This window comes from Bacillus rossius, chromosome 1 (genome assembly GCF_032445375.1).
Source record: "Bacillus rossius redtenbacheri isolate Brsri chromosome 1, Brsri_v3, whole genome shotgun sequence".
In the NCBI taxonomy this organism is placed as follows: Eukaryota; Metazoa; Arthropoda; class Insecta; order Phasmatodea; family Bacillidae; genus Bacillus; species Bacillus rossius.
The window spans coordinates 186562384-186586719 of record NC_086330.1 but is presented as its reverse complement, the minus strand read 5'-3'; the positions used below and the strand labels follow the sequence as shown (position 1 = coordinate 186586719).

Below are 24336 nucleotides of genomic sequence, written 5' to 3'. Positions count from 1 at the left end.
AAGTGTTTAAATATTTGAGGAAAACAAACTGAAAGATGTTCTCTCTGATCCAAGAAGAGTTTTTAATGGAGACGAGTCAGCATTTTTCCTCAACCCTAAGGGGAACAAAGTACTGGCAAAAAAGGAGACGGAAACATTTTTCAACAAGTCAATTCTGATGAAAAGGAATGAGTCACAGTATTATTGACTGGGAATGCAGCTGGTGAACTTTGCCCACCACTGCTGTGCTTGAAATATGAAAGACTGCCACATGATATTATGGCAGGAATGCCTTCTGAGTGGGGAGTGGGCAAGTCACCAAATGGTTGGATGACCAGTGAAGTTATTTACGAATTTTTGATGAACATATTTTACCCATGGTTGGTGAAGAATGAGATAACTTTACCAGCAATACTGTTCATCGATATTCATTCATCACACTTCCCACTGAACAGCTGCACATTTTACAAAGAACATGGGATAGTTTTAGTGGCATTATTACCTAATTCCACCCACATACTGCAACCAATGGATGTAGGAGTTTTCAAGCCACTTAAAAGTGGATGGAGAAAGGCAGTTCATGAGTGGCGACTGCAGCATGTGGCGAACAAGGAAGACTCCACACTAAAAAAGAAGACTTTGCCAAACTGCTGGAAACTGCGATTGAGAAAGCTGCAACTCCAGAAATTTTACAGCACTCATTTAAGAAGAGTGGAATTTTCCCATGGAATCCTTCAGAAGTGGATGAGGACAAGTTCATTTCTAGACCCTCCAGTATCCCATGCACACCAACAGTTCTCTTATTTACACCCAAGACTCCAGAGAGTAATGTTTGTAGTTCTGAGATTGTTGAGCATTTGGAAAAATTTCTTGGGAAAGAGAAATTGCAGCTTTTCAAGGAATCTGGAAATGTATGGCAGGGAGATGTAAAGGACATGACAATGTTTGAATATTGGAGACATGTGAAATCTTGTGATAAGGTCGAAATCAGCTCTACTGCCCAATATGCGGAACCACACACCCTACAAATTCAAGAAATAATCCCTGAAAGATCATCTACTCCTCCAACTGTTGTTGATGAAGTGGGCACAGTCATTGAGGGCAATGTTTTATCATTTGACCCTGATCCCATTCCATCAACATCGAAAGGTCTTTCTGCTGTGCCCACAGAAAAGTCTATTCCCTCTCCTTTCAAGCGAGTATTGTTTTGGCCTTCTCAGAAGCCCAAGTTAAAGAAACGTGCACTGAAAGAGAAAATACCCTCTGTTGCTAGTTCAAGTGCCTGGCAAGATTATTTTTCCAAGAAAGAGAAGACCAAAATGGACTTGCAGAAGCAAAAAGAAGAACAAGCAGCAGAAAGATTGAGGAAGAGGCTGGAGTAAGAAAAACAGAAAGCCAAAAAGAGGAAGGTGAATGAAAATTCTTCATTTTCATCAACATCATCGGAGGAAGAATATGTTACTGTGGAATCTTCAGATGAATGGATTGAGCAGTATGAAGAAGATAGTGTGGAGTTGGAAGAGGTGACTGATGAAAATTTGCGACCTGGATCGTTTGTAGTTGTGACATTTATGGGTGGAAAAAGGGGCGCTACGAATTACAGATTTGTCTGCATTGTCCAAGACACTGAAGGGGAAGAAGTTAAAGTAATGGGCATGCGAGCTCAGGATGATGGTAAAAAGTTGTTTGTGGCGAAAGAAAAGAATGTTTCTTATGTAAATAGGTCACAAATAAATGGCATTCTACCACCTCCATTTATGAGCCAGAAAGGTGCCAGGGTCAACTACAATTTTAATGGACAAGTTTATGTTAATGAAAATTAATGTTCAGAAAACTTATAGCTTATTGTAGAAGAGTAACTATGTTGAATTATTTTCCATGCATAATTGTATTTTTTTAATCTGAATAGATAATTGTTTAAATGTTATTTACTACTCATTGTTAATATTTTTTAATAAATATAAGCATAAATTCGCAGGTGCACGGGAAAAAGAGGGTTATGTCAAAATGTCATTGTAAATGACTTATCCCCTTTTTCACGCACGAAAACTGTCAATTTGTGATGTAAATCCAAAAGTTCAGTGCCATAGAATAACACACAAGGGTGCTAGACTTAACTTATTTGGACCATTTTGTAGAGCTTGTTATCTTTTATTCCATACCATAAAAAAACAATTTTTGCCAACATTTGACTTATCCCCACGCACCCGCGAATTATCAGTTATCATATATGTTTATTTATCGTAAAAAAGTTTGATGTGTTTAATGTTTTTCTCACCATTTTTCTAGGGTTTCACATGTGTTATGTATTAGTTTTGTTAATATTGGCATGTTTATATTTGACAATGACCTATGCAAGAGTTGCCACAATGTATCTTTGTTGCAACTTTATTTATTAATGTGACAGTATCAATATATAGGTAAGTTGATTGTTTTATAATTTTAAATAATTGTTTACATATTTTATATTATTATAATATAAAAAAATTTGTAAAAATAACTTCGAAAGTTTGCTTAATCCTTTGAAATAAAAATTTAGAACTAAAATAGTTTGTAATTATAATTACGAATCCATCATTGCTATCCATAAGTGCTGATACCACGAATGACGACTACTGGCACAAAGATAAGACGAGCACTGGGAAAGACGAAAATTGACATGCCGACTACTGGCCCAAAATAACACTTTTTTTTTAAATTAGAGATCTTCTATAATAATTAGTTTTTATCTAAAAGTGTTTAATATTTTTGTTTAAGAAAGTTTGATTTTAAAGTCAAACACATAACTAGCTGTATTACACCAACAAGGTTAGGTAGGCAATTTTTTTTTGTAAAATTTTTCTTAGCATGACGACTACCGGTGCACTTACCTTATACCAGTTTATAATTATCATTGAGCAAATCCTAGCGCACTCCCGCGGGACGCGAATAAATAAAATCATTCACACAATTAAAACAGAGCAAGAGTAAAGCGGACATGGTGGTGAAGCGCTATAAGTAGCAAAACAAGTAATATGGGCTGTAGGCGAAAAAGCTGAAGACAGAATCAAGAAAGAACTTATAATGCGGCTTGACAAGAAGTGTCCAATGCCATCGTGGCATGCCCATATACAACCGCAGAAATATTACAAAATGCTACGGGCAGTACTCGGCGTGAGCAAGGGAAACCCAAGACAAATGACCTGAAGGGTCCAAACATTGTTGACAATTACATTAAATTACGTTACATTACTTGGCAGCAATAAAAAAATGAAGGCGCAGCCACAAGGCGCAAGCCAAAACAATAGCTAAATACAGACGTTAAGTTTCACAGCCGAGTACATACGGGAGCGCAGAGCCACCGCCGCAGTGACAGCCTTTGAGTCCAGAGACCGAACGACTGCGAAGAATACGCTAGGAGCCGGAAAATATATAGGCCTGAAACCACTCTATAGAAAGCGCTGGTGAGGCAGCGGGGAAGTGATCAAGAGGGGGGGTAGGAAGGGGTAGTTGGAGAGGGAGGGGAAAGGTGGAGAGGGGAGGGGGAAGGAGGTGAAGGAATGCTGTACAGTGCCGAAAAACAGAGCAACTGCTTCAGAATAATTCATCCTCAATGTTAGAAAAAAAGACGAACAAAAAAAATTAGCTTCAATATCATTGTATACAAACAAACTTTCCAGTGAATAAAATGTTTTGTTACTATTCTGGGTTGCTTAGCCGGCCAACCTGGAATGTAACAACTACGAGGGTTATTTTTTTCAACCTCCGATCGGCTGTAATAAAAAAGGGAATGAATTAGGAAATTATTTTAATGTCAAAAGAAACGTATATCTTTACTTTATTTTTCCACATAATCACCGTGCAGATTGAGGCATTTGTCGTACCGATGCACCAGCTTTCCAATACCCTCTGTATAAAATCAGGGTGTCTACTAGGTCACGAAAGTCACGAAAAAGTCACGAATGTTGTAAAAGGTCACGAAAGTCCCAAAAAAGTCACCATTTTTAAGTATATTTTGGTAAAAGTCACGAAAAAATGAATTACAAGGCTAATGTGTATTTCTTGTGCACTGATCTTGTATATACCATATTTTTTGTGCTTTTGGCAGCTTGCATTTTCAGGAACATCATCGCTTAAGATGTTCCCACACATTTTCCCGTGTTTAACTAGGCCAGTCCCGCCATTTTCGCCATAAGACGTTTACTTTAAATTCCCGTTCAAAATGTTGCTTATAGCTTCTATTCTCCTACGTGCAACGTCATAATTTTCACATAGAATGCAGAAAAAATTTTAATAATAGCGAGTTGCTCTTCTTTATTTAAAAAAAAAAGTCCATTCGAATGCTGTGAAAACGTAATTTATTCAATTCTCGTACCTTACACGCTTAAAAAAAGGATGGTATTCGTTCCGTGGCGGTCATGGCGTAGTCAGTTTCATTCTTACTCTACAGAGCGCACAATGATCGCACATAATCGATTGCAGCTGTCAAGCCGTCAATGCGCGCGACCCGCGTCCATATTGATAAGTTGTTGGCCAAATGGTGAGCGTTCATAATCGAACTATTAGCGTTGAGTTCTTTTGTTTACTGCTTGCTTGTGTGTACGAAACGTAAATTTATGTTTGGCTAGGATAAAAGAAAGCCAAAAATTTGTGCACAAAATGTGTGATGTATTTTTGTGTTTTGATTTTGTTAACGACTATGTTTACAAATTACAAAACATCAAAATCCCTAAATTGCCGCCCTATTTTATTTTCCAACTGAAATCAGTGTCGAAGAGGTTAAAGTGCAACAGAATGGAATTGTAATATTTTCTATGATATAATGTTCTGAAAATGTTTGCCAACAAATGTTGTGTTTTAGCGCTTAAAGTGCGACGAAAAATTGGCATGCGAGAAAGTAGATATAATTAATTTTATTCAATTAAGTTTAAAACTAACCTTCATTTGTAGGCTTAACTTATGTCTTTTTTTCCAGCACTTAGGCCTGTATATTTTGATAAAGAAAAGTAAACGTTCAATTTTTCATTTTATTTTTGATGTAAGGTATAGGCTACACTTAATTTGATACATTTAAAAATTATACAATTTTGACGAGCTTCGTGGTCACACTTCAGTGGAAATTGTCATGAAAAAGTCACTAATTTTTATTTTTGTAACTCAGTAGACACCCTGAAAATGATGCCTCCTGCCTATTCAGCCACGTTTTAACAATGCTCTGCAGTTCATCATTGGTGTTGAAGCGTCGTCCTCCAAGCCACTTTTTCAACGTGGGGAAAAGGTGATAGTCACTCGGTGCCAAATTGGGACTGTAAGGAGGGTGATCAAACACTTCCCATCGAAATCTTACAAGGAGTTGTTGTGTTACGGCGGCACTATGTGGTCGGGCATTATCATGAAGCAAGACAACACCAGATGTCAGCATTCCTCTCCGCGTGTTGCGTATCGACTGTCTTAGCCGTCGTAGTGTCGCGCAGTATGCAGCAGCATTGATTGTTGTCCCTGGCTCCATGAAATCAACCAGTAGCACACCTTGGTGATCCCAGAACACTGTAGCCATCTGTTTCTTGGTGCTGAATGTCCGTTTGAACTTTTTCGGCTTGTTTGGAGAATAGATGTGCATCCACTGTTGTGATTTAGGTTTTGTTTCTTCATTATCGAAATGAATCCATGTTTCATCACCTGTCACAATTTGAGTCAAAAAGTGTTCACCATCTTCTGCTTAATGCATCAAAAACGACAAGGATGATGCCATTCGCCGCTCCTTGTTGATGTCAGTCAACATCTTGGGGTACCCATCGGGCACAGATTTTCTTGTATCCGAGATTGTCTGTAACAATGGCGTATAGGGCTGACCTTGAAATGAGCGGAAATTGTTCAGACAGTTCTGAAATCGTGAATCGACGTCTCTCACGAACAACTGCATCAACTCTCTGAACTGCTTCATCTGTTGCTACCGACTTCCTTCCTTGGCCACCTTCATCATGAACATCAATACGGCCTTCGCGGAATTTCCGACACCACTCTCGCACAACGCCATCGCTCATAAAGTTTTCACCGTACACAACACTCATTCGGCGATGGATTTCTGCTGCAGTGTGCCCTTTTGCCTGTAAGAAACGGATGACTCCATGCAGCTCGCATTTCGCCGTACAGTTTATCGTTGCAGCCATGTTGACATTCCCATAACCAAGCTTCAACTGAGGGGTGAGTTGGCCGCTCCACATGGTTGGTGGAAGGGGGTAAACACTACGAGACGTGTCGATTCGTGTACGTGTGATTAGGGTATCGATTAATGGGCATGCCATGGAGAAATGAAACTGTAATCACACTGCAGGACACTGTTAAAACATGGCTGAATAGGCAGGAGGCATCATTTTATGCACAGGGTATTGGAAAGCTGGTGCATCGCTACGACAAATGCCTCAATCTGCACAGTGATCATGTGTAAAAATAGAGTAAAGATGTACGTTTCTTTTGACATTAAAATAATTTCCCAATTCATTCCCGTTTTTTTATTACAGCCGATCGGAGGTTGAAAAAAAAAACCTCGTATAAAGCAATAAAATCGTCAGAATAACTTAGAAAGCTGGAAATAATGTATATTTTATTCGTAAAACATATAAACACACAAATAGTTATTAAAAGGAATAAAAAGTTTTTTTAAAATTATATCAGAAAACCTAACCAAAGTACTGAAAATGATGAGATTCCGTGATAAAATGTTAATTAAAACATTTAACAAGTGGGAAGGGCAGAGGCCTGGGTTGATACAATCTTACTCTACGCATTTCCATCTGCATGTGGATTTCCCATACTCTTCCATACAAAACCTCTCGATACGATCGTCAGACTGTATTTGTTGTAACAATCTTTATACAGATAATTGTTATATTACCTGAGTCACCATTACAATAGTTTCCTGAATAACAACTGCTGTTAACTCCAATCTTTTACTGTTTCTACCTCAAATTTGACTTTGGTTACTTCAGTAACCAATATAACCCCTTGTTTACACTTAAATAAACTCATTTTGTTTGTCTTTTCCACCATACTTTTCTATTTCCTGAGTGAACTCATTATTATTTGTATCCATTATTTTAGCATGTAGTGAAATTTCCTAACTTTCCACCACTAACCCTTCTACCACTTGATCCAAGTTACTCTGTTACAACCCCTCAATACTACTTGCATTTGCACCAGCTGTAATTTGGTTTAATTTTACATCTAAATTTTTCAAACATTCCCTTGCCTACCTTATCCAAAACCACTCAATCTGATTCCAAATATTTACATTTTCAGAAATTATTATTTTTACATAACTTACAAAGTGTCCTGAACTCTTTGAATATTTTGTTCTGTAACATAAAAGCTTCTAATGTTTTCATTTAGTTTGAAAGGATTTTCTTCAACTTCACTCTAATTCATTGAAATTTGTGTCTGTACTTGCCTGAAATTTTCCTTTTGTTTTCTCATACATCCTAACCAACAAATTCAAAATTTTCCTTTAAATTTTTATCCCCCCTTTTACGTTTTTCGAAACAAGCTTGCACCCCTCCAATTTTTGATTCACATGCCTCGACTCTTTGTGGTCATATTCTGTTTTGATATTCTTATTTTGAGATTCTACTTTCAACTGTTAAACTTGTGTTATTAACGACCCCCCCCCCCCCCCCCCCCCCCTCTTTTCTTTACCAACATGATTTCTTGTTGAATTAAATGTTGGCTTTGTTAAAGTCTTTGTGCAAGTTCCTTTTACCTCTGCTGAAATTTTTCGCTTAGGTTGATATGTTAGTGTGTGATTTGTTTAATATCTTGAATGTGTTCTCAATTTTCTATATTCTGCACCATTTCCTTCATAAGCATCCGAAACATCTGCGTGTTGACCCCCTCCCCCCTTTACTCAACTGGATAATCCATGTTGTCCGAAATTTCTTGGACACATGAAAAATCCTGACCTCCTATCAAATCAGCATTCATATTTGACTGGACTTCCAGATTTTCTGAGCATTCAGAAAAACCCAGAAACTCTTCACCACTGCTCCCCAAACTTGCTCACATTAATAACAATTTTTTAATGTCCTTTACATCAAACAACAAGCACATAACCTCAAAATATAAAATGAAAAAATAACATTTACTCAGTTCAATTAAATTACAACCTTGTTTGACTTGCTGCATTTCTGTGTTTATCGCGCGTAGTACTGCAACGTGATGATCTCAGAAGTTCAGTTTTGTTGGCGTTGTTACTATCCCGCGAAGTCGCGATTTGTTCTCGTACAGTATATTGGACACAACTGGATCTCGCTGCCTGCCTTCACATGTTCAAATTGTAGGAATCTCATTCTCTTGTAGCTCCCATGAAACGTAGGCAATGCATTTGTTTACTCAGCTAGGCAGTAAACAGCTAAATGAATGATCCTGAGCAAACTTTACAGCAGTTCATTTTCCATGATTTTGTAGAAAAGTTCTATTACCTATTTACAAATTTTAGTCCTCAGGGTTTGTTAAAATAAGTGTCGGCCACACTTGGGCCGCCAGTTGTAACACCGCAGACCTCCAGCTAGCTCGGAATTGGTCTAGAGTATGTATACATGATTATATGAATATATGAATACATGAATACTTGAGAAATTATTTTGGTGCTGAAAAATATATTAAAAGATAGAAAAGGATGCCACTGCCGATGACTGATACTGAAATAACTGCCTTCAGACACAAACTGCTTTTCACTGTTTTTTATTTATGCATTACGAAAATTCACATGCCACCATGGCTGGCTTCTTATGACCATGTAAACAAGTACATGTTCCAACTACAAACTGGTCATGTAATCTGCACTGACTCAAACAACATAAATTTACTGTTGGAGGTTACCGAAGGTTGAAAATCATGTACTGTTCACAGTAAATTCTGTGGTTGCTTGCAACTCACGGTACTAGCTGAAGGATTCCATCCTTGGTACAGTGGTGAAGTTGTTCACTCATTGTTTTGTGCTGTTACCGACGGCTGTGGTCTTAACAAATTCGAATAAAAAAGTTCCGGAAAGGTTTTAAGTTGGGTGTAGCCAGACCACAGCAGCAAAATTCTCTCATCACATTTTTATGATCTGAGCCACCGCCCGACACATGATCTATTGGTAGAGCCAAGATTTTATGGTGTTATGAAAAAGGACTTTTCGTCATTAAGAATTGTGGATTTCGTCTTTATCGTCATAAAAAATTAAAACACATGTTATAACATGTACACACCTAGCAGAGCTGCCTTGATCAAATGCTTCAATAATTCGTGGTTAGAGACTTAAAATATGCACATTAAACAATACTATGTTGAGAGTACATAAAAAATTAACAACTAAAATATTCAGTATTCTTATGCAGGTAAGTACTGTTCCTGAGTTCAGGAGAGAGTCTAAATTAATTAAAATAGAAACTACAGTTAAACTTTTGTTCTATAAATGCAATATAATTAAGCTCAGGTAAAAGCCACCATTGTCAGCAGTTCAGCATTCTCTGGTTTTAGAGATCTTCTTCTGTCACTTACAACTACAGAATACTTATAAAAAGATTTTTCTGAGTCCACATTCGTTGCAGGTATCCATATTAACTTTAAAGCAGCAGCTGCAAATTCAGGATAATCCGCTTTCATTTTACATAGTATGTCCACCATGTCTATGTAGTTCACATGCGGTTTCTTCTGCTCTTGGGAAACCAGGTTTTGGAGTGTTATGTAGCCTGTCGCTACAGAGGTCTTCTGCACCTTGCAAAGGAAAGGTAGGTTCCCAATATGTTCCTGGAATTCTTTTTCCTCCACACGAATGTTTCCTACATTTTGAGGATTCATTAGAGCGCTGATTCCCAGAAATAGTTGACGAGATGGATCAGTGTTCACCAGATCAATCAGTTTTATAAGACTGAGTTTAGCTGTGTTCTTGAACTGCTCTTTAAGGGCTGCAGAGTTGACAGTTTTCATTTCAGCCAAAATGTCTTCAACATTTTCAGGAAATATTCCCTTAGCCAAGACATCAAGAGTAGTTTGCAGTTTACTCAATTTTGTGCACAACTGATGAGCAGTAGGACACTTTGTTCCTTCAAGAAAATTAATTAGCTCTACAAAGGTGTTACAGTTTTGAGCCACAAATGTGAGTGGCCTCAAGACATTGTAACTCTTCCTTCTGGAGTCCCTTGATATATTTAACACCAGAGTTATCTTCGCTAAGCTGCTCAAAGAATTCCCAATGTCGTGCAGATGGAGTGCGAGGTATGATACAGATTCAAACCATGTGTTCCAACGTGTAACAACTGGCATGGGGAATAACTTGACCAGAGCCTTGTTTTCTCAATGTTTCTGGAGAAGAAATTGAAGGTATGCATGCCTCCTCTTTCTGGTGTTAAGAAAGGCCATCTTTACCTTACAAACGAAGAGGTTAAGTTCTTCCAAGTTGTTTTGCCAGATCTGCCCAACAATGTTTACTTTATGGGCCCAACATTGTATGTGGTACATGTGGTCACCAAATACACCTTCAAGGGTGCCAGCAGATTTTGTCATGTACCTGGCACTATCTGTAACATACGCAATTATGTTTTCTTCCTTGACTTCATATTTGGAGCATACATAAATCACTGCCCGAGAACAACAAACAGCATTTGCTGCATCAAGGACACAAGAAGCCCCTAAGATAACATCTTGTTCAGCACCTGGTTTCAAAATTTTAAACAAGATGTTGAAAACACAATTATTACTCTTGTCAGTGGTTTCATCTGCGAGTATGACCACATCTTGCCCCAAGAGCTGCTGCTTGATTTCCACTTCTTTTTTCTCTCTAAGTAGGGGAATGTACTTTTTCCTCATCCAATCCGCTGTTGGAAGATCACCAGCACCACTTACATGCTTCTGCATCCATGCAGTCAGATTGCTGTTGTCAAGTTTCTCAAGAGGAATACCTGCAGCTACAAAGGCTTCAACAGTTTCGAGAACAAAATCTTCCTTTTGTTTTTTTGCGCATATTTGCGCCACTCCTGCTTCAGGGATTGAAAGCTGTCGTTTCAAAGTGCATGGGGATCGTTTAGCTTTTACATGTTTGTCGCTAATTATGTGCTTGTTTACCGTGTCCTTACGTTCATGCTCCAAACGGCAATTACAATATTTACAGAAAAGTATTCCGTCACTGACGTATAATCCCTCATTTTTAAACTCGTCAGCACGTGATGCCGCAGTAGCTTTATTTTTCGGCATGATTAAGAAATTTAGCTTTCATTTATGCACGTCATTTGTAAACAAAGCCCGGAGGTACCAAAAACTAGTATTTACTGAAGTTGTAGCGAAAAAATAAACCGCGGGAAGCCTACTTTTTACAGGCGAGAGAGCCATATACTCAACCCGAAGTAAAAGGTTAGGTTATGTCAGGTCAGTAAAATAAATGTTTTTATTTATTTTCCGGGAGAGTTGGGTAGGCAAGCGTTATTTAAAATATTTAATGACCGTAAAATAAATAAATCCTTGCAATATGGTGCTTTTTCATTAGCGATCGGAAAACTTCGATTATGTTACGATTTTGGCTCTCTCGCCTGTGAAGTGTGAAATGAAAATGAAGGCTTCACAGTAAACTGCTTATTCAACAAGCACACAAAATTGCATTACAGTGAAATTTCATTAAATATCAAGTGATCATTAAATATCAATGTTTGCTTTTATTTTATTTTCATACGTATTTATTTAATGAATGCAGTTTTTGTTCACGTGTATTTTTCAAAGGATACAGCAAACAAGGCGCTGAGATTTTTCACATTGTTGTGTTTGTTGACTTGTTAATTTTAGTTTACGATCGTCAGTTGTTAATATTGCGTGATCTCTAGTGGCTAGATGCGTTTAAAAACCCTAACCTAACTCCGATAACGATCTTTTTTTTGTTCGTGAAATCGTCAATTTTTGTGATATCTTGTAATTTTTTAAGATGAATAATTAACAAATTAAATAACCATCACACTGCAGTTGGATGACGACCATTTCTTCTACAAACAGATACGGAATTTTTGTCAATCAACCAATAGTCGGTAGTTAACGATTTAAATCAATATTAAGGTGTTTATTTGTGGTTAGAAAACATTTCACATTTTTCGCGGTTTGGGACGAATTTGGCGTGAAAATTCGCGATTTCGCATAAAACCATATAATCTTGGCTCTACCTATTGGTACTTTGTACAGATGCTGACGAGAAAAAAGGGTGCTCATGTGACCTTATCTCTGACCAATGTAGAAAATGCACAGAAAAATACCAGCCAAAAAATCCAGCTATTCGCATGCTTACAGAACTCAGTCTCTCTCAAATTATTATGTGACTGGCAAACCATTGAATTAGCCAGTTTTCAAACAATAACCATAGCAAAAAAAAATACAAAAGAATATTACATGAACACACACCAAACTGAACCAACCAGTAAAAAATATGTTAAAAGAACTTCCAATTACTTGTTTACAGTAACGTAAAAGTAAGCCAATAATCATAAACATGAAATAATGTTCATTAAGATCATATAACATGCTGCAAATGCATAAATACCTCTCAAAAGAATAAACAGCTGGTATTTAAATCATAACAGTAAACCTAACAATAGTACTGAATATGGTCAGAAAACATAATAAATCGTTAATAAAACATATGCAGTCGGTGTAAACTGAGTTGCTGATGGATAACTGATGCTGGATGCTATCATTCAATCTTGTCCACTTCCTTGTAATTATATGTGATTAAAAATGAAAACTATGCTTAAAAATTGTGCCCCTAACAATGATTCATAATAAATTGCTAGTTTCCTATGATGAGATCACTCATTAGAGGAACGTCAATCAACTACAGGCTATGTGTTTACCACATATGATATTTTAACTGAAAATGTCACTTTGGCATAACTCAAATTTGTGAGCACTGAGTTGTTACCCAAGAGATTTGGAGTCTACTACTATAATCTTTGAGGTCCTGTCAGTTTCAGCCTCCTGAGTGCAAAATTGTGTGATGTGAAATCCTATGAAATAAAAAGTTCTCTTTTGAACTGTGGTATTTTTTTTGTGTATTTAGTGAAATCCATGTTTGGTCCCATAAAACATAATGGAAACACATTTCAAGAACAATTGTTCATAAGATATCTATGTATTTATAATGTGAATAAAACTGTATTTTAATATTGTAATCAGAGTATTTTGTCTGTTGGTTTTTTTTAAATTTTAGACTATCATAATTAAGGAAAAGTTTTTATATCTAAAGAAAAATCAATATTTGCTTTTTTTTTCTTCAGAAAGCAATTTCTCTCTAACATGAGTACAGTACACTCCCGATTATCCGCAAAATTAAGTGGCAGGGCCACCGCGGATAGTGAAAATCGTGGATAATCCGCAAAAAATACCGAAAATGGGAAACAAAAAAGGAAACATTAATTTCAACTTAAAGATCTAAAACTTTATGTACAGTAAAAGTTACAATTAACAGTAAAAAAAATTTAATGATGCAAAAATTTTAGTATTTTACTGAATTATTAACATACAATACATTTCAGTAATGTAAACATAAAAGTGCTCAACCATACAACTAGAAACAAAGCGCAACAGAGACAAAAATAGCAACGCATGCCAGCCTACTGCTTGAGTTCCGAGAAGGCCTGTGGCATTTTACTGTATACTGCACACAATACACTCGTCAGTAGAGTTAAATTTGCTCACTTGTAATAAAATACAGATTAACATATGTGCTGTATTTTTTCGTAGCATGCGCGGATAATAGGGAGTCTACTGTAGTAACTTATATTACTTTGCTCTTTGCTGTCATGTGAAACATGCATGTAGCTTAATAATAATTACTGCTGGGAGTTAGCTACAGATTATTTTGTTTCTATCTAGTAATAATTTACAAGCACATAAGTTTTTTTTTTTTGCATTCATGAATCACATTTTTCTCTTTGCTTTAACAGCCCACTGAAAGAAGCGCGCTTAAATATTAACATGATTAGCATGGAATTATTTTCTTTGCAAAAAAAATAGCTCAACTACTAAATACTTGTTGATATATGCCATCTCTGGCTTAGCATACAAAAGGAACCACTGATGTGATAAGTAAGTGATATTTATTCTATGTATGTTTGGAACATTCTAGTTATAGGATAGTAAAAGAGATACATCTTCCTGATCTACCTAGGTACGTATATCCAAATGGGTTATTCTTTCAGCTTGTTTGGGAAATCCTGTAAAATAGGACAGTGGCAGCATAGTAGAATTGCTCATTTAACCCAAACTTGACCATTCAGTAAAATTAGTTAATTAATTCTGTGTAATGTTTATTGTTTCTGTTTGAATAGCGAAGGAGGTCGTACACAAACTCTGGAGAAATTCACTTATTGAAATATGAGATGAAAAAGATCTACTCTTTTTTGGACTACATAATGGGAGGCACACAACTTAATTGCACTGTGGCCATCGACTTCACAGGTAATACAATATTGAAGGATTTGTTGTGCATCATAAATGTGGGTTTGAATATGTTTTTGTTGTTGTTAAAACTATGTGGCAACTCCTTGAAACTTTGGTATGTCTCTCCTGCAGGACTGGAAGCTGATCTCAGTTTAATTTATTTCATTCGCACAACTGTCATGGTAAAGTATATGATAGCACATTTATCCATAGCAGAGTTTTAGCCTAGTTTAGTTGAACTGCAGCAGTAGTTTCCATCTTGCTGCTGCAACCGTCACTTGACAGCCGAATGTAATACTGCTAGTGCATGTATGCAGTCTGCCTTGCAGCCACCTTCTCAGTGGGGTGCTAGGAATATAGGTTTTGTTTTACCTACTATATTCATTAAATTATCTCAAATAGCTAAATTTACTCACTGGTACCTGGAACTAAAACTCTGAAAGGCCAGTTGCACCATTAGAGTTCAAGCGATTATGTATTGACCACATTTTCTGTTCTACCATTGTGTTTTGAGTGCTAAGCAAAGATCATTGGGAACTTGAGATGTACCGATCAAACTGGCAGTTTATAATGTGATCTCGGATCGACATAACGCAAACAGACATTTTCTGAATTTGTATGGACTTTATGCAGGTTATTATTGTAATCAAAAGTACAGGTGTGCGGAAAAAGAAATTGAGCTTTGGGAAAAATTCAGGAGGGAAAATCAGACTTCACTCAGGAAATGGGAAAAATCGGGAAAATACATTATAAGCTATAGTGCATGAGAAAAAACCTATACATTTAAAATTTTTTTACCACAACATCTCGTTCTAAAAAAAAAATACGACACTGTTGAGTCACAAATTTCATGAACTAAACCTAAAGAAACTAAACAATATACATGACATTCTTAACACTTATGAGTTGCATCATCTTTCGAGGAAATATTTGTGATCTCTTTGGAAGACAGGCTTTTAATATAATGGTCTGTTTTCATGCAAGAAAACAAGTTCTTCTATATGTTGGGTGGCTAATTTTACAGCATCATTGTGAGTATTAATACGTACTCGTTAAAACTCCCCTAATTGTAGACCTCAAAATACCTTCAGAAACAGTAACAATAATATTTAATCATATTTTCACTACATGTGTGCGAAAAAACTATAGTGCTGCCATCTCTTGTCGGCCGTAGCGTAACCCCGCCCCTTAGTGATGCACGGGCCAATTACTGCAGTCCCTGATGATTTTCGTTATTTTTTTTTTTTATTTATTAATCAAACAAGATGTTAGATATTTCAATTTAATTTAAGTAAACAATAATTAATAGAGAAATAAAATTCAAATGTCTGTTGTTATACACGGGAAATGATAAAGCGGTATACTATTATAATAATGTCTCATACTATTATAATAATATCTCATTCAGCACTGCATTTCAGGCCATTCATTGCCCGTTTGTTTTTAGTTTTGACGATAATCATAATATACATAATTTTCTGAGAATTATTTTTATTGGAAGAAGTGGAATTTTTAATTAGTTTCGGTATTAAACATGCCATTTTTCATAAACATTTGTTGTCTGTTATTTTGTTGTAGGCCAAATGGCCTGCTGTTGTTAATAGAAGCTAAAAAAAATTTTCAACGTGAGGAAATTTTTTTTTTCTGAAAATACCGGGAAAAATATTATTCCCTTCCAACGGGAAAAAAAGTAATTCCCTCCTGAAATTATTCTCGTAAGTTGGGATCTCGCACACCACTAATCAAAAGTGTATTTTAGAGAATTATCTACCAAATTTCAGATCATATATCCTACTAATATTATAAACGCGAAAGTTAGTAAGTATGGATGGATGGATGTTTGTTACTCTTTCACGTAAAAACTACTGAATGGATTTGAATGAAATTTGGCCTACAGCTAGCTTATAACCTGGATTAACACACAGACCCCATATTAATAAGAAATTCCATCCCTAAGGGAGTGAAAAAGTGATAATTTGATTTTATAACAGAAAATATCATAGGTCATAGACATACAAAAGTGAGTGAGTGTCATTTCTCTATGTCTGACACATGATCATACACATAGTAAGGTCTGACAAATTAATATTTTTCTCCTTGGTGAGACCAGTCCGCTTAGTGGAGCTCGCAGCGGCTAGCAAAATAAAGGCGCTAATAACAGTTTTGTTCTTAACTTCGTCAATAGATAGAGTTGCCTTGAATTTTAAACGCACCATCGTTTGATGCGTTTGTCATGTCTTTAATTTTCGTTTGTTTGTGCCGTATGCATTCCTATACCATTCATCCGATTGCGATGAAATTTTGGTGATTTGTTATGCGCTTGCCCATGAAGGTTACTGAGACGGTATAACTATTTTTCAATAGTTGGAGCACGAATCATGAAAAAAATGTGTTTATTTCATTTTATATAGCGGCACTTCATCTGTTTTGGTTGTATAAGTGTGCACACATGACACAATTTATTTAAATATAAAAGAGAGACAGATAGAGTGATATATATATATATATATATATATATATATATATATATATATATATATAGACACACACATATATATATATATATAGAGTGAGATAGAGACGGAGAGATAAGTTGAGGTAGAGCAAGGTATAGAGAATGAAATGGGTTAGATAAAGAGATATACCTATAGATGTATAGAGCTATATAGAGATAGTGGGAAGTATTGTAAGTATTACCTTACTCAGGTGTGTGTGTGCAAAAACAGATGAATAAATATATTGTAACGTCGCACCTAGCCGGTGCCACCACCATATGTCAAAGGGAAAAAAAAACAACAAGGAAGATGATCGTAAGTATCCAAATGTTGGGGGGGAAAGAGAATCGTAGCTCTTTACATAGAAACAACTCGCTTGCTGGCTTTAACTACTCTTAACTTCATAAAATACTTTACTGTACCTAGGATCATAGGTTCGTCATCCCGTACAGGATGTCTGGTGAGAGCTGAACTAAGGAGATTTTGCAAAATAACATAATACTAAATTAAAATGATTTTATTCTTAAAGTCAAATAAAGTAAAATCAGTCTTGACGAACATTTACACAGCGGGATTAAAATTTACAACAACAATCTCTTCATTACTTCCTTAACTACTGAACGACCTTAAAAGAGAGAAAGAGAGAAATTCACTAAACGCTTCCCTAATCCTTACGAATACATCTTAATTTATAATTAAAATTAAAACAAAGATCAAGCAATACTCACATTTTCCAATAAGCACCTCTTGATCGATTACTTTAAAAACCTTGAAACCCGAACGAACATTACATTTTAAAAACTATGACGCGTGACCCCTGACGAGGGCCATAGCCTCCGCCCGAGTGCTTGAAGACGCCTACATTATGAACTAACTTAAATTACATTACGACCTAGCAACTCGTAACCTCTGGCGACCGCCATAGCTTCCGCCAGAGTGAGCCCCGAGCTACCACTCACTTGCGCTTAAATTCGCACGCCCTGCCGCGCCTAGCAATAACAAATGCTCGTTATTGAAGCCAAATTTACTAAACAACTAACTAGAACATCTGGGAAGGCTACCCCCCTCTACCCCGACGTGCAGGCCACACCGCGCAGCTTGTTACGACAGCGCGCCCCAGTAACTGCGGCCCGTGGCTGCGCCAGGCGCGGCCGAACAAACAAACAAAAATCTGCAAGCCCGCAGCGCGCCGCGCCGGCCCCGTGCCCCAATTACATGGTCACGCCACTTGCGCTGACGAGTGAACAAAGCAGCCAGCCCAGAGTCCCGTCAGTAAAGTCCCAAAATTTGATTTCAACAACCCTGCATAATTTCGAACCGCGACATAACCCTCCTCTCACAGAGCTCGAGCCCCATCGAGCTACCTCAACATTACAAATTGTCTTTTTCCATTAAACCATAACTATAAATTCCTCATTTCACAAAAATAAGAATTTTCTTATTTCCTTACTGTCTGAACATACATCTAGATTCTGCACAAGATTTATTTAAAACAACAATTATTCATTAAACTAAAAATGTAAACCTTTTTATCTGGTTAGTTGTTCTCACAGGGACCTTCAGAGGCTCGAGTTCTCAATACTAAAAAAAATTGTTCTGTTAGTGAAGCTCTCTTTACAAATTAAATAACTGTACTTAGTTTCTCAGTATTCGTTAAACAATGAGCAAATTCTTGATAATTATTAATTTTTTTTCCAGTTTCCGTTTATCACAATACTTCCTTCTTTCTTCTAAAAAAATTAAGTGTCCTTACAAAATTATCAGTGTTTCAATTTAATTTAACTCTTATTTCGTGAAGGTTGGTGCAACTCCTCGAAGTCAGTGTTGTCGAGAAGAGTAGCTCCCTGGGCTGGCCATCAGCAAACACCACTCAACTCCAACCACTACTGGACTGGCTTCCATGGCAGCTCACATCTTCTCCCCACATCTGCTTCGGAGTTGTGCCCTCCTCATCACGATCAGATTACAATTCTGAAACATCATCAACAGGCATTACCATCACGCCTGACAAATACAGAACTAACTTATAAACTGCAATCGATGGGTAAGGATGCATACACACAAAAAAATAAAATTAATTCATTCATTTAAAATTCAACTTTTAACATAAAGTATCCCACCCTTAGCATAATCTAATCAGAAAAATAATTTCATAGGAAAAACTTAAGGAAGGGAAACATGACCTCCAATGATTTTCCCTAACTCTTGAGTCTTGATCTTCTCTAGACAGCATCAAATAGTCGCCATAAAGTAACTGGGTTCACTTCACATGACCCACCCATAACCTCTTCTACTCTTCTTTTCTTCTGGGGGCAACCACAATGCCCACCAATCTCTCTCCATGGTGCCGAACCAGCTATCCCATGAGTGTAAACAACGAAGTCAATAGAAGCTCAGAGGGGAAACGCCAATCTCTGGCTTGTCGAGCAATAAAACAGCTTTATCTTCTTCTTCTTCCAAGTAAAAATATCTGATTAACCTTGCTTCTATTCTTCCAAACAATAAAAAAAAAGTTCATCAGGTATCTTCATGAAAAAACATTCTAACTAATAATAAGTCTTCTTTTTTCTTCTTCTTTTCTGTTAGTTGTAATAGAAGGCCATGTTAGGGAGGTTATAGGGAAAAAGAGTGGCCAATTCCCACCCCATCACCCACCTAGATCATGACTATCTAAAATTTAAATTTTCTATTTCAAACAAATTAAAAAAAAAACCTATGTTTATTCAAACTTTTAAATTATAGCTACTTTTCCTTCAGAACCTCAAAAGCAAATCAATAATTCTAACTGAAACTGTGATGTACTGCATCCTTGTTCCATCCGATCAGTTTGTTTATAACCTTTCTTGTAAAGTATAAAATTTTCAAACATTACTAATTCAAAAAATATTTAAATTCTGGTATCCTTTAATTTAAAGTTAAATTTACTATTTCTTAGCTTGAAATAATTTAAGTTTTCAGAACCATTTCATTGTCTAATCCACAACACTTAAAATCAACTAAAAAAACAAATCATAAAAATCAGTAAGATCATCTGACCTACCTATCAGAACTGTGAACTCGAACTGTTAATACACATTTATACTAAGCTATTATCTTTAAATTCCAACCTAAACAAGGTTTAAAATAACTCCTAATCCCTCTGTTAATAAAGAAAATTAACTTTAACATTAAACTTAAGGTATTAGTTCTCTTTGACATTATAACCTAAAAGTTCTGTAAAGAATGTTTATCACAAAAAAACTCCAGTTACTGTCCTCCAAAAAAAATAAAATTTTTACATGACCTTATTAATCTTCACTTGTAAGTCCATGGCTGCCAGCTTTCTCTTCTCTTGAATCTTCAGTCTTGGTTCTTGTTTCAGTGATCTTGTATCTTGTCTCTCGAACTCTTGCAATCTTGTAAACTGTACTGCTGCTCAGCTCATCTTAAGGAATCTGTAACAGTTTCAAATACATGTTTATTTAAATTAAATAATTTCTATGTTATCTTTGGTCCTAAAAAACATTGTATTATTGGTCCACATTACCCTGAAACAACATTATTATTCATTGTTTATTACTTAAAAAAAATTTCTTTACCATAAAACCCTTTTTTTTCTATTTAGGCCTACTTATTTTCCTTCTTCTTAATTACATTCTGCTTCAAATGTTAATCTTAACTTAAGACCTACCATCTATTTATTATTTATTACATACATTATTTATGTTACCCTAAAATTCCCATTTAAGTTTCTAATACTTCCTATCAAAGACATTCTCTCTCAAAAAATTTTTACTTATGACTCTTAACTTAACAAAATAAACTAACTTTTACTCTAGACTTAACTTATTATTCATTCTTAGTTCATACCTGCCAACTTTTACGGATTGTCCGTAAGTTTTACGGATTTTAATACTATTTTACGGTTTTACGGACGTCTTTAATATCTTACGAATTTATTTTTGCGTGGTGGTTTATTACCGTTCACTGTAACGGCCATGTATACCTGCCAACTTTTACTGTACCGGCCATGTTACCGACGCACCGACGGGAAGGCGGAATGAAAACAAAACAAGAGATAGTTATTTGTATTTTGTATATGGTTTGAACTGAACGGCCTGCGGTTGTTTTCCACTTACCGCAACGAAAAAGTGCTTCCTTAAACGGAGGAACGGACCACAATAATTGTGACGTCAGCCTTACCTCCTTGGTCTTTTCCTTGTTCCTTATATTATGTTTAAAATGGCTGACTATTGTTCGTAGTTCCAATTTAGTGCTGCGCAACCGTTTTTTTCGTGTGTATTTGCGTGGTGGGAACCATGAGTAAGCCAGCCAACAAGAAATATGTTCAGACTTACCGTGCTGCGTATAACAACGAATTCCCGTGTATTCTGAAATCGCAAAAAGGAGAAACTTTTGTGTTTTGCACAGTGTGCCGATGTGATTTTAGTATTGCTCATGGAGGTAGGTCCGACATAACTACACACGTTAAGTGTCCTAAGCATAGGAAAAACGTGCTTTCTGAGGAAGAAAATAAGAAGATTGATAGCTTTTTCACCAATACTGCACACACGGGGTTGGAAGTGACGAAAGCAGAATGTCTCTTTGTTTCGTTTTTGAATGAACATAATATTGCATTAAACGCAGCAGACCACGCTGGTGCATTATTTAGAAAGATGTTCCCGGACTCTGAAATAGCAAAGAAATTTGCTTGCGGTCGTACTAAAGCAACGTGTATCTTAAATGAAATGGCGTGTGATGTAACATCTGAAGTTGTGAAATGTTTGCAGGTTAGTGCATTTTCCATTGCCACAGATGGAAGTAATGATACAGATGAAAAGCTGTACCCGATTGTAGTTACGTTTTTTGATAATGATGAGAGTAGAATAGTTAGTAAGGTTCTCTCAGTGCCTAAGTTAATCGGTGATTCGACTGGCAAGAACATAGGCAATATGTTGCTTTCACAGCTGAAAATGAAAAATATACCTCTAAAAAATTGTGTCTCGTTTTGTTCAGACAATGCACCGAATATGGTCGGTTCTAAGAATGGTGTTGCAGCTTTGCTGAAGGAAAATCATGAAGAAATAATAGTTATTGGGTGTTCATGTCACCTAATAAACTTGGCAGCAGAGAAGGCTGTAGCAAGTTTGCCACTAAAAGTAGAGGACATCCTGATAGACATATTTTACTTTTTAGAGAAAAGTGCGAAACGAAAAGAGAGCCTGCAGAAATTTCAACAGTTGCACAATAAAGAAACAAAAAAAATTTTGAAGCATTGCTGTACGAGATGGCTATCACTTGGCAGAAGTTTGAAAAGATTGATGGATCAGTGGGAACCATTACTTAGTTTTTTTAAACAAGAGGTGTCTGCAGCAAAGAAATCAAGTAATGCCATTTCTCTGTCGTCATACAAGATCCCTAAAATTCAGAAACCTGCAGATGATCCTGTTCCATCAAAGGGAAGTGAAAAACATGGGAAGAGATTATCCGACGTGGTTGCAGACACTGAGGCAAGTAGCAGTAAACGAATTGCATTGGATGATAGATATAGCAGTGCTCCAGTTTTGAAAAATCAGAATCTGTCTTTGAGCCGTGAGGAAAAATTATTTCTGTTTCTTTCCTTTAAACTGAATTTTACATTTTGTACGTTCCTTCTAAACACGATACCTATGTTTGACAAAGTAAATGTTTTACTTCAGTCTGCTTCACCACAAATACAAATTCTTCAAGAAATTCTCACCACATTACTGAGAGATCTATTATCAAGATTTGTAAAGCCAAAAGTTGTGAAAAGTGGTAATATTCTTCTGCTTAAGTACCATTTGATTGAAAATCAAAGAGAAGATGATGAAGTAGTTGTTGGGAGTGAAACTTCAGCTTTAGTGTCTCAACTAGAAAAAAAAGAAAAAGTATTGTTTTTTGCATCAGTGCGGAAATATTTTGTTACTGCATGCGACTATATAGTAAACAAGTTTCCCCTCAAGAGTGAAGTTCTGAAACATGCAGAAGTGGCTCGACTAAATGAGTTTGAAATTGCAAAGTTCTCCTCTGTTAAGTTTTTTGTGGAAAAGTTTCCATTTATCCTTCCTTTGAAGGACAATGAAACAATAGATTCAGCCATGGATGAAGTCCAGCAACAATTTGTGGCACTTCAAGTTGATGACATTTCATCTCTTCTAGAAAAAGAAGGCACTGTTGATGTCAAGTGGGCTGAATTATCAAGAGTTCGTGAAGTAAATGGCTTCCTGAAGTATAACAGACTGTCAAAGATAATGCTATCAATTCTGTCAATCCCCCACAGTAATTCAGAATGTGAGCGCATTTTCAGTATGGTAAAAAAAAACAGAACCCAATTTAGGTCCTCCATGTCATCTGAAACTTTGCAGTCTATTTCTGTGTTGAAATCTAGAAATTGTGTTTGTTATGAACAAAGGTTTACCTCAGATTTGTTAGGTAAAGCAAAGAAGGCAACTGCTGCACATTTAAAGTTTTAAAATTGCATCAAGGATGATAATCAGGAGATGACTGAAATATTTAACAAACATGTGATATAGCAAGGTATGTCTTTATGTAATCTTGTTAAGTGAATACTATTGCTTTTGTTTTGTACTTGATCATTTTGCTTTTCATATACATGCTGTGTAAATTGGCACATTCTGGATAGGTTTAGTTTCCCAGTACATTTACAATATTGACTGTATTAGATTTTCATTCTAGGCCATCATTATGCCCTTTATGTCATTAGCAAATTAGCAGAATCCAAATGGAATAGAAAAATAGAAAATAATTGCACATAGAGCATGTAAAAAATTGCCGCATTTGATTTACGATACATTTTCCCAATTTAAAAGTTTTCTTGATGACCAAACTAAAAAGTTGGCAGGTATGTTAGTTACTTAATTTCTATATGTAAACTTTAGTACTTACAAACAAAAACTGCCTATTTCTCTCTACCTCTTAATCTCTTTCAATTTTTACAATAATAATGTTACTTTGTATCTTTAAACTTTCTTCTTTTCAATTAAATTAGACATCTCATAATAAAAATTCTGCCTATACTCTTCTTATGGGTGTCCAACCCAACAACAACATTTCAAATTTCTCAAGTTTCCTCGTACTTAAATATGCGGTGCACATAACCTCTGTGGTGCCTGTACCCTTTAGGCCTACCACCTTCTCCTCATCATCATGACAACTCTTACTCCTCGGGGTCTGTACTCACTGTTTCAAATAAAATATCTCAAAACAAATTAAAAACTAATTTATTATTTTAAGAAAACAAAAATAACATTGAATTTATTATGGAGCCCGGAAATCTTAATGTCCCACAGCAGCTAACATGACTAAATCCCATGGAACCCCAGGTTTACATAACCTGTGCCCAAAAAAAAATTTAAGCATACCAGGCTATCTCTGCACTGGTTTTACAGCATCACACACTATTTAGGGC

The 24336-nt window shown here is 36.2% G+C and overlaps 1 protein-coding gene across 4 annotated transcripts in view; it reads left to right on the top strand.

Annotated features, from left to right (window-relative positions):
• LOC134527148 (copine-8-like) overlaps positions 1-24336 on the top strand; it is a 204109-nt gene that overhangs the window by 101870 nt on the left and 77903 nt on the right. For all 4 annotated transcript variants that reach the window (XM_063359538.1, XM_063359539.1, XM_063359540.1 and 1 more), the window contains one exon: positions 14301-14430. In XM_063359538.1, coding sequence (XP_063215608.1) covers positions 14301-14430 — 130 coding nt within the window. The remainder of the gene's footprint in view (positions 1-14300; positions 14431-24336) is intronic.